This window comes from Scyliorhinus canicula, chromosome 16, assembly GCF_902713615.1.
Source record: "Scyliorhinus canicula chromosome 16, sScyCan1.1, whole genome shotgun sequence".
NCBI classification, from domain to species: domain Eukaryota; kingdom Metazoa; phylum Chordata; class Chondrichthyes; order Carcharhiniformes; family Scyliorhinidae; genus Scyliorhinus; species Scyliorhinus canicula.
Genome location: NC_052161.1, coordinates 78,338,121 through 78,350,166, shown reverse-complemented (window position 1 = coordinate 78,350,166; position 12,046 = coordinate 78,338,121). Strand labels below are relative to the sequence as shown.

At 43.4% G+C, this 12,046-nt stretch overlaps 1 protein-coding gene across 2 annotated transcripts in view; it reads left to right on the top strand.

Annotated features, from left to right (window-relative positions):
- Nucleotides 1–11,203, top strand: part of hells (helicase, lymphoid specific) — an 85,968-nt gene extending 74,765 nt beyond the window's left edge. For both annotated transcript variants that reach the window (XM_038822175.1, XM_038822176.1), the window contains 5 exons: nt 1,528–1,644; nt 4,552–4,711; nt 5,416–5,512; nt 6,381–6,457; nt 9,545–11,203. In XM_038822175.1, the coding sequence (XP_038678103.1) occupies nt 1,528–1,644; nt 4,552–4,711; nt 5,416–5,512; nt 6,381–6,457; nt 9,545–9,633 (540 nt within the window). In that variant the 3' untranslated portion in view covers nt 9,634–11,203. The remainder of the gene's footprint in view (nt 1–1,527; nt 1,645–4,551; nt 4,712–5,415; nt 5,513–6,380; nt 6,458–9,544) is intronic.
- Nucleotides 11,204–12,046: the final 843 nt, after the last annotated feature.

Here is a 12,046-nt window from a genome sequence, read left to right as displayed (position 1 = left end):
GGCTGGGTCAAAATCCTGAACTCCCTCCCCAACAGCACTGTGGGTGTATCTACACCTCTGGGACTACAGTGGTTCAAGAAGGCAGCTCACCACCGCCTTGTCAAGTGCTGTTAGGGATTGACAATGAATGATGGCCTAGCCAGCGACACCCACATCCGTGAATGAATTAAAAAAAAAAACAACAAAGCACTGGAAATGCTACCAAAGAGATTAAACTCTTCGTTTAGGCTCTGTCGGCCCAGGGTGGACCATTAATAGTGTCTTTAGTGAGAAGGTACTGGATTTGTCTTTCATAGAACATAGAACAGTAGAGCACAGAAATGGCCCTTCGGCCCTCGATGTTGTGCCGAGCAATGATCACCCTACTCAAACCCACGTATTCACCCTGTACCCATAACCCAACAACCCCACCCCCCTTAACCTTACTTTTTAGGACACTACGGGCAATTTAGTATGGCCAATCTACCTAACCCGCACATCTTTGGACTGTGGGAGGAAACCGGAGCACCCGGAGGAAACCCACGCACACACTGGGAGGACGTGCAGACTCCGCACAGACAGTGACCCAGCCGGGAACTGAACCTGGGACCCTGGAGCTGTGAAGCATTTATGCTAACCACCATGCTATGCTTTTTCTTTCTGTCCTGATATTGGATGCAGTTGGAGGTGGTGGGGTAGTGGTATTGTCACTGCATTAGTGATGCAGAGACCCATGGTAATTATCTGGGGACCCGGGTTCGAATACAACCACGGCAAATGGTAAAATTTGAATTCCATAAAATTCTGGTATTAAATGTCCAAAGATGATTGTCATAAAAACCCACACGGCTCATTAATGCCTTTTGGGGAAGGAAATTTGCCATCCTTATGTGGTCTGATCTATTGTGACTCCAGACCGACAGCAACGTGGTTGACTCTTAAATGCCTTCTGAAATGGCCTAGCAAGCTACTCGGTTGAAGGGCAATTGGGGATGGGCAACAAATGGAGGCCCAGTTAGCGACGCCCACATTCCATGAACGAAAAAAAGAAAAATGCGCATTAGCCTGAAAATATCATCAGTAAAAGTTTTAAATGCGCAATGAGTGGAGCACAATGTTTGTCATTAGCACGGTAGCATTGTGGTTTGTCATTGGGGAGCACGGTAGCATTGTGGATAGCACAATCGCTTCACAGCTCCAGGGTCCCAGGTTCGATTCCAGCTTGGGTCACTGTCTGTGCGGAGTCTGCACATCCTCCCCGTGTGTGCGTGGGTTTCCTCCGGGTGCTCCGGTTTCCTCCCACAGTCCAAACATGTGCAGGGTAGGTGGATTGGCCATGATAAATTGCCCTTGGTGTCCAAAATTGCCCTTCGTGTTGGGTGGGGTTACTGGGTTATGGGGATAGGGTGGAGGTGTTAACCTTGGGTAGGGTGCTCTTTCCAGGAGCCGGTACAGACTCGATGGGCCGAATGGCCTCCTGCACTGTAAATTCTATGAAAAATTAGAAAAGTATGTTTATAATCTCTGTGTTTTTTGTTCTTTTTGCAGATAAACAATTTCAACAGTGATCCTGAAGTCTTCATATTTTTACTGAGCACTCGAGCTGGGGGTTTGGGCATTAACCTGACAGCAGCAGACACGGTCATTATATATGACAGTGACTGGGTAAGCAATATTCCCACCTTACTTGTGTACTAGGTAGAATCCGCTGTGGCTAATTAATAAGTGCAGTTTATAATATCATTTGGGTTTTTACCACTGCTGCACCATTCACTCTGTACGTTCGGTGACAGCTCGTTGTGGTAATTGCATTGCAAATGGAGCACATTGAACTCTTCAACGCAAGAGTGACATAGAGGTCTTCTGCTGAGAACAGTTTATTGGTGATCTAATACAATCCATTTGCATTCTTCCCTATTACTGCAATGTGTTTGGAATGAGAACTGTGTGACAAGCATTTGCAAGGTATTACAATCCCAGACCAGACCTCACCAGCGGCTAGGATCCTGGACAGAAACCACAATATTCTAGTTTATTTATAAGGCTGTGCGGAAAGAACGATTCTCTCCAGGAGTGATTGCATGTTGGTATTTTTAAAGCAAAACTTTATTATGACTACAATATTAAACTTTATAACTTCACACCAAAAAAGAACAACTTACAATTACTTCTTAAACACTATTATTCAATTTTCCATTAAATAACAAGAAAATAAACGTCCATCTCTCAATCTATCTCAATAATTAGTATGGCATAGAGTGATACTTGTATCATAGAACAGATTTTGACTCCTGGTAGAATCCTTCAGACTCTGGCTGAATATCTTCAAAACGCAGGTTCACCTGGTATGTTTCAGCTTCTTCCTTGTATCCAGGCAAGACTGCTCTGTTTTAAATGTTTCTCTTCTGTAGCTATCTTAATGTGGGAGAATTGTGAACTCCGTGTCAGGCAGATCAGAATTCAACTACTTTCTCCAAAGTTTCTCTGCAAAACCTGTTTCTCTAAAGCCTTTCAAAATGTCTGCATTCCTTGGCTCCACCCACCTCATCTCCCCAAGCTGAAAAACAAATGATCTCTGTAGGCTACAAAGCACATTAGCTCCCCAGGGACTTTCCCAGTCAAACCACACTCCATTAACCCAGACTGTACATAGAACATAGAACGATACAGCGCAGTACAGGCCCTTCGGCCCACGATGTTGCACCGACATGGGAAGTAAAAAACTAAAGGCCATCTAACCTACACTATGCCATTATCATCCATATGCTTATCCAATAAACTTTTAAATGCCCTCAATGTTGGCGAGTTCACTACTGTTGCAGGTAGGGCATTCCACGGCCTCACCACTCTTTGCGTAAAAAACCTACCTCTGACGTCTGTCCTATATCTATTACCCCTCAATTTATGGCTATGTCCCCTCGTGCTAGCCACCTCCATCCGCGGGAGAAGGCTCTCACTGTCCACCCTATCTAACCCTCTGATCATTTTGTATGCCTCTATTAAGTTACCTCTTAACCTTCTTCTCTCTAACGAAAACAACCTCGAGTCCGTCAGCCTTTCCTCATAAGATTTTCCCTCCATACCAGGCAACATCCTGGTAAATCTCCTCTGCACCCGTTCCAAAGCTTCCACGTCCTTCCTATAATGAGGCGACCAGAATTGTACGCAATACTCCAAATGCGGCCGTACCAGAGTTTTGTACAGCTGCAACATGACCTCATGGCTCCGGAACTCAATCCCTCTACCAATAAAGGCCAACACACCATAGGCCTTCTTCACAACCCTATCAACCTGGGTGGCAACTTTCAGGGATCTATGTACATGGACACCGAGATCCCTCTGCTCATCCACACTACCAAGAATTTTACCATTAGCCACATATTCTGCATTCCTGTTATTCTTTCCAAAGTGAATCACCTCACACTTCTCTACATTAAACTCCATTTGGCACCGCTCAGCCAAGCTCTGCAGCTTACCTATGTCCCTCTGTAACCTGCAACATCCTTCCACACTGTCTACAACTCCACCGACTTTAGTGTCGTCTGCAAATTTGCTCACCCAACCTTCTGTGCCCTCGTCTAGGTCATTTATAAAAATGACAAACAGCAACGGCCCCAGAACAGATCCTTGTGGTACGCCACTCGTAACTGAACTCCATTCTGAACATTTCCCATCAACCACCACCCTCTGTCTTCTTTCAACTAGCCAATTTCTGATCCACATCTCTAAATCACCCTCAATCCCCAGCCTCTGTATTTTCTGCAATAGCCGACCGTGGGGAACCTTATCAAACGCTTTACTGAAATCCATATACACCATATCAACTGCTCTACCCTCGTCTACCTGTTCAGTCACCTTCTCAAAGAACTCGATAAGGTTTGTGAGGCATGACCTACCCTTCACAAAACCATGTAAAAACTGTAAAACCGACTTCTTTGCCAATTTCACTTTTGGCTGCTAAAAACACTCGGGGGGGGGGGGGGGGGGGGGGGGCTGCAAAACAGAATAAAAAAAAAAACATGAACACTGCAGTCAAACACTCTTAACCCCAGGCCAATTCTTAAATTGACCAATACTTAGAATGCAATATTTCTAAATACTTCCAGTCGTCACAAAGAAATTGTCTTGAATTATGTAGATTTTAAATGCTAATTGTGTAAGCATCCCCATTCATAGTTGCAGCCATTTCACACTGGATTTGCTGAGAGTCTGGAAGATGTTTTTCTTTAATCTGTTCCAAGATCACACTTCCTAGGTGGTTTAACTTGAAGAATTACCACTTGAAGCATCAGAAGACTGCAAGGCTTGTGATACTGTATACAAACAATGGCCGCAGCACATGCTGTTGCAGGTCATTGTATGCATTGCCTGTCCTTTGCATCATATGTTCGTTATAATTGCTTCTGCATAATGTAGGCAACCCACTTTTGTGTCTTGTAGCAAAGTTAGCCTCGGCATTAACATTGTTGAGTGGTACCGTTAAAAAGAAGCCAGTATCAGTTTCAAATCTGTTCACTCAATGACAGATGGTGGGTGAATACTGAAACTTGAGGTGTCTTTATATCCTTCCAGAATCCTCAGGCAGATCTTCAGGCTCAGGATCGTTGTCATCGGATTGGCCAGACTAAACCCGTTGTGGTATATCGCCTGGTAACTGCTAATACTATTGATGAGAAGATTGTGGAGAAAGCTACAGCAAAAAGACAACTCGAAAAGATGGTTATACATAAAAGTTAGTGTTCGAATACAGCATGTTCGTGGTCGGAACTGTAGTGCAAACTTTGTTTGAGAACTCGCCTTTACTCTTCTCAATGTGCTTTTATATTTTTAGTATTGCATCACCTATTTTTATTTTGGGTCATAAGCTATCTATTTTAGCCAGCCATTGTCTGTATTGTGACTGACAAGGAGAGCTTCATAGATGCATTCACAGCATGTTGAATGCAGACCTAATCCTCTGGTAACCTGGCTGCAATCCAGGCCAGAGTGATGAACTGAAATTGTCCCCTGCATGTAAGGCACTTTTGAGTTCTGGTATTCTGAATTCAGCTTCTAGCGGGAATTGGCTCAATCTAAAACTGTTCCTAATTTGACACTAATGGGTTATCTTGGTCCAAGCCCTCAGGAAGATTTGTATGAGAATGAAGAAAATGTCACTGGTGCAGTTAGGGATGTTGCCTTGGGGTTGTGCCTGTTAAATCCAGCTGAACGTTGCCTGACAGACATACTCACACTGGGTGTGTCTGAAATGCCAAGATTTCCCTTGCACCACTATCCTCGCCTGATCATGACGCAATAAGAATAAAGCTTTACTCTCCAGCCATGTGCCTCTAACTCAACCTCCAAACAACAAATGTCACAGCGCAGTTGAACCTTTAAAATTTTGTACTCTTTATTTGCCTCATTCAGAATGTCTCTTTCTCAATTCTTAATCAGATAAGTTCAAAGGTGGAAAGTCAGGTTTGAAGCAGTCAAGGAGCTGTCTAGATTCAACAGAGCTGATGGACTTGCTAAAGTCTCGAGATCATGAAAGGCAAGTAGATGAGCAATAGAATGTTTAACCTTTTGTGAGGCTCTTTGCAGTTTGGGGTCTAGCTTCTTACAGTCCTATGCTGTGCTCAAAATTGTTCCTCTGAAGTTTTGTCATTCATCTGAAGCTGCATTATATTAGCCCAGGCACTCGTCCTCTTCCCCACATTCATACTATCTATCTTCCTGAAGCACTGAATAAAAAATAAAATGCTGGAAATATCAAGCAGGTCTGGCACAACTGTGGAGCGAACAACTCAGAATCAGTAACCACAGACATGAAACATTAATAGATGTTGCCTGACCAGATGAATATTTTCATAATTTTTCTGTTTTATTCAGATTTTCAGCATCCACAGTATGTATTTTGCTTTTATATTCCAGAATCATTGCCCAGTCTTATTTTCTGCCCTAAAGTACTCTTGGGCAGGGCCTTTTATGTGCTGTGGAAGCCCAAGGGTCTTTCTCAAAAGATTCACATGATGAGTAAATTGCCAGTGTGTGTCTTGAGTTGGAATGAGGCATTCTGCCAGGATACAAGTGGAGCTTCCTTCCCTGTTGAAACTAAATATTTCTCGGTAGTTGTTAGCTGGGTTCTAGTGATGTCCGCACTGGACTGGATATTTATTCTCTTGTATAGTTCATAAACATTTGCAGTTTGGAGGCGCTAATGTTTTTATACAGGACATGTGATAAAGATACCACTAACTGGAAGATAAATGATTGCCCTAGATTCATCTGTCTGAATCTTTGTTAACTATTGTAGTGATTAATTGACTCATTGATGCTAATTAATTTGCTGGTTAACTGCAGACGATCAGCTCATCGCCAAACCTCACTTGCCTGAAATGTTTTGTCGATCTTTCCAACAGAGTGGTGAAAGGATCCACTGAGAAAGTGATTAATGATATTGACCTTCAGACCCTCCTGGATCGCAGTGACCTCAGCAGTAAGTTCAAAACACTTGCCTATGCTTCTATTGAGCACCCTGCTAGTCTGAAAATTAGTTTTCACTGCTACAGTCCTCAATATTAAAGTTGTATTTAAATAACATTTTTTTTAATCTAGGAGAAAAATCCAAGATGCTTCACGAGCTTTGTCTTTCAAGGTTTGGTACCTTGACACGGGGGCAGTACATTACGGATGATCAAAAACTTAGCCAAATAATAATAATCAGTTATTGTCACAAGTTGGCTTCAATGAAGTTACTGTGAAAAACGCCTAGTTGAAATAGTTGAATCTTAAAGAGCATCTTAAAGAAGGATAGAGGGGCAGAAAGATTTATATGAAAATAAATAGGAGCAGGAGTCTGCCATAAGGCTTCTCCAGCTTGCTCCAGCATTCAGTGACATAGTGGCTGATTTTTGATTTCTGTTCATGTCCTACCCGACCCAATCCTCCTTGTCCCATCACTTTCAGCCTTGAATAAACTCATATATATCAAGCACCTGGAGGAGAAAATCTCAAAAGATTCACTTCAAATTAGACCAGGGATTCCAGAGCATTATGACCCACAGCTGTAAACACTTTGGAATGACCAAAATCGGCACTAGGAAAGTTGCCTGAATCGGATCAATGCAGAGATCACAAAAATATTTGTAGGGCTGGAAGCGGTTAACAAAAATTAGAGGCAAGACCAGGGAAGAATTTGAAAATAAAAATGAGAACTTTAAAATTAAAGTTTGCCAGACCCAATTTGGATCCATGAGCACAGGTTTGTGTGCAGGACTTGGTGCAAATTGAGAAACTGGCAACGGAGTTTTTGGAGAAGCACAAATTAAGATTCAAAATGGGTGGGCTGCCTAGTAGACTATTGGAGTAGTTGGCTCTGGCGGTAACAAAAGCATTGGAAGATTTCAGCAGAAACACTGTTGCAGTTAGGCAGAAACTCATCTTGGGTTCAGATATAAGACCATGTTGCCATGAAGAGGGATGAAGGTCAGTAGCGAGGACATGGGTTTGTGATGGGGACCAAAGATAATGGCTTCAGTTTTCTCAATATTTAATTGGAGAAATTAGAAACAGTGGAATCTTTGAGTGAGTTGTTTATGAGATGGAGATAGAATTCCTCCAATGCAGAAAGCGGCCATTCAGCCCATCAAATTGAGCATCCTGCCTCGGTCCACTCCCCTGCACCATTCCTGCGTCCCCACCTAACCTGGACATCTTTGGACACTTTAAGAGGGAATTGATTATGGCCGATCCATGAAAATGAAATGAAATGAAAATCGCTTATTGTCACGAGTAGGCTTCAAATGAAGTTGCTGTGAAAAGCCCCTAGTCGCCACATTCCGGCGCCTGTTCGGGGAGGCTGTTACGGGAATCGAACCGTGCTGCTGGCCTGCTTGGTCTGCTTTCAAAGCCAGCAATTTAGCGTTGTGCTAAACAGCCCCTAAGGCCGGTGTAGCCCATAAGGACCCGGGTTTGATTCCCGGCTTGGGTCACTGTCTGCAAAGTCAACTAGTTCTCCCCGTAACTGCGTGGGTTTCCTCCGGGTGCTCCAGTTTCCTCCCACAGTCCAAAGATGTGCAGGTTGGGTGGATTGGCCACGCTAAATTGCCCCCTAGTGTCCAAACGTTAAGGTGGTCTACTGGGTTACAGGGGTAGGGTGGAGGTGTGGGCTTAGGGAGGGTGCTCTTTCCTGGGCCGGTGTAGCCAAATGACCTTATTCTGCCCTGTAAATCCTATGAATCCACCTAACCTGCACATCTTTGGACTGTGGGAGGAAACACACGCAGGCATGGGGAGAAAGTGCAAACTCCACACAGTCACCCAAGGCTGGAATCGAACCCGGGTCCCTGGCGCTGTGAGGCAGCAGTACTAACTACTCTGCCATCCATATAATGTATTAGCTAATATGTGGAATTGGACATATATTTTTGGATGATGTTTACAGAGGGCCAGAGTAGAGATGAGAAAGGATAATCCTTGTGGGAGAAGAAAGAGAATCATTGTAGGTAGTTTTCTGGCTATAATTTAAAAAAAAAAATAAATTTAGAGTACCCAATTATTTTTTCCAATTAATGGGCAATTTAGTGTGGCCAATCCACCTACCCTGCACATCTTTTGGGTTGTGGGGGTGAAACCCACGCAAACACGGGGAGAATGTGCAAACTCCACACGGACAGTGACCCAGGGCCGGGATTCGAACCCGGGTCCTCGGCGCCGTAGGCAGCAATGCTAACCACTGTGCCACCGTGCTGCCCTTCTGGCTATAATTTGATAGACAAGAGCCGAACCTACCCAGCTGGAGAATGGAGTTAAGACACTGGGTGGAGTTTCCGGACCTTCACGCTGGCAGGATCTTCCAGTCTTGCCAAAAGCAACCCACCCCCGCCGGGAGGTTCCCTGGTGGCGGGATGGGTCAGCGACAGGACATCGGTGGGACAGGAAGATCCCATCGGTGGCCAATGGCAAACCACCTCCCCTGTTAGTGAATGTGTCGTGCTCAGGGTGGGGGTGCTGGAAGGATGGTACAGTCGACTGAAAGGCTTCAGATGAAACCATGTTTATTTGAATGCCACTTTTTTTTTAAAAATCGTAACATTTCTCCCAAGTGCTTTAGAGGGTTGAACGGGTGAGGAGGTTTATTGTAGTCAGTCACAAATGTTTCTTATGACTTTGATTAGGGCTGTTCCAGTAATATGGTAGAATTGAGTTGTAAAACCTGATTGGAGGGATTCAGAAATGGATTGCAGGAAAGGTTTATGAGGGGTCCTGTTCAAAGGTGCTGGAGAGGAAAGGGCGGTTGGAGTTGGGAGAGGAGGACAGTTCCGCAGGGGAGGAATAGCTAACAATTGCTAACCATTGGGCTGAGGGAAAAAAATGAACACCTCCATATCCCTCATCTTTATTTTGAAAAACACTTCCCTGTAAATGTAAGCAGGGAGCTCTATTAATTTGCATATGGACTGGAGAGATTCACTGGAGGACTGCTGAAAGGTTATTTGGAAGAATAGTTTTTTGAGACGTGTTATCAGTTTGTATAAAGCATTGCCGGTGTGATAAAACTTGTATTTGATTTATTTTCTTACAGAACAAATGAAGAAAGGAATCAAAAACCAGACGGACAAAATTTTCAGAGTACTTGACAGTGATGACACAAATGCAGGAATCCAACTGTGAGAGATGGCTGGAGACTTCTCTTCATTCAGGTTTTAGTTGCCATTCCCTGTCCTGCTCTCCCTGGTAGGGAAGAGTCATAGTTTTGAGTGAAAATACTCCTGAAGTGCAGATTTTAGGATCAGTCTGTACTCTTTTGATCTGACAAGCCATCCTGCTGTTAAAAGGTTTTTAAAGTGGGTCTTTTTAAAAACAAGATTTTTTTGCACAGTAGACTGCAAACATAGATTTTGCTTTCAGTTTGAGACTTATTGCTACCTGGAATCTAAATAATGAGCTTAATTTCAAACCTTCTTTAACCACTGGACAGGTGGAATGGGCGAATAAAGATAGTTTATTTTTTGTTTGGCTTTTTCATTCTATATAATTCAGTTTAGTTTACATGTATGTTGCGCTCTTACTGTCTTAAGATATTTGCACATTTATGGCCTAAGCAGAGAAGGCCCTGTTCAAGAGAAATAGGAAGTTGACAGTGTGCAGTTTGACAGGAGTGTGTGTGTGTGCCTTACTGTTGTGATTAATGCAAGTCATTGGTTGTTGGCATCTGATTCAGAATTGAGAAGTCTGGCAGTGGACCACTGCATGTTTTTAAATTCTCATGGTCTTCCTTCACCATCAGAAGACAATTCACACCATTATTTTTTTAAATCATTTTTTAAAATAAATTGGCACCAGGGTGGTGTCACTGGGTACAACTGTTTCCCCACTCTGAACAATGCTTCAGACATTGATCTTTTAAATTGCAGAGTGAGATTTCTCTCCCCTTTTTGAGTTTCTGTTATACTGAATGTGAAATCTATGGAACTGTTTGACAGCGGTTAACTTTTTTTCTCTCTCCTTATCTACACCCCCCCCCCCCCAAACCCAGTGTTAATTGTTACCATTGAGGTTAAGGGTTATCAGTTAACTTGCTAATTTCCACAGAATAGGACCTGTTGCTCACCCATGCACCTACTTGTGTTTTGGTAAGAATGCCAGGTGAACGCAATTGAAGTGGAAATCTTCCAAAGCGCATTTCACTGCACCTTGCTTTCTGTTTGCAATGTGTCACCACTTCTGTTGACCCAGGGCCATGGAATGAGAGCTCCCTCCAATAACCTCTCTTAGGATCATGAAAGCCTGGTTCTCGGGAACAGTGGATTTTCTTCTCTTTGGTGGCAGCAGTTCATGTGACATGAATAGAATTAATGGTTAAGTGATTATGATGTGTTAAACCTGCTGCAAGCTAAGAAATGCAAGCCTTGAAATTTCAGTTCCCTTTGGCAAGAATGCTGCTGTTCCTTTAAAACCATTTGGGTTTGGATAATTGCACAGGGATAAAATCTTAGAACAAATATCAGGATAAAGTTTGTCGGACCTGAATACTGCCACTTGAGTTCCTGTTTAGTCAAGACAAACAGATGCCTAGCACTACAAATAGGAGACTGATTCCTGCTTGTAAAAAGCTGGAGAACCGGAATGCTTCAGCATCGTCAAGACCAGGGACCCGGAACTCCCCTCAGCTCAAAACCTCATGTGCCGAATGCTGATGTATAAACTGTAAAAATAAAAATTGTTTTTATTAGAAATAAAATTTTCAAATTGATCAGTGTTACTGGTTTTTCATATTGCTAATCCAATATCAGATACTGTCTGAGTGTATTCCTCGTGGTGAGCTCCATGTTTGGAGACTATTCTGTTATTAAACCGTGAACATTAAAGTACATTAAAGATACAGATCCTGGGGGGATCTGTGGCCTTTTTCATATTTAAATGTTTTGGCAGAAATTAAGTCTTATTGCAACTGACTTCTTGCATTTGTTCTGTTTTGTTTCCATTCTTAATCCCTTTCTTCTTGTGCCTCACAAATATTTAATTTTTAACGATTGAACGCTCTTGCTTTCTGTAGTCTTTCAGTCTACCTCCTTTCTGTACCATATGTTTGCCACAAAGTCTTTTGCTTTGTCGTTTTATAAAGAAAGTTGTTCCATTTATGTGGTGCCTTGTTCTAGGGACATTGTCAGGAGTCTGAGATGGACCCACAGCTCCATGTTGGTGAGGAGCGGAGGGATACCACCTTCCCCAGTGTGGGCCGCGCACACAAGCCTGCTCTGAACACTGCCTGGGAGGTGGTGGCAGAGGCAGTCAGCACTGCGAGTCTCACCAGGAGGAGCCAGTTAGTGATCTGGAGGGGTGGGGGTCACTGGTGAGGACTGAGAGGGACAGAGGAACAGGGAGGGTTCCAAAGGCTGCCTAGTGAACCAGAGAGGACACAGCCAGAGGTGAAACACAGCGAAAGAGTGAGTTTGGGAATTTGAAGCTGGGTGGTAATTCGAAACTGGGGGGGGGGGGGGGGGGGGGGGAAGAGAGAGGTGCTTTTTATCTGTGGTGAGTGACTGGTAATTAGTTTTTCTTTTATTTCATTATTTATTTTTTC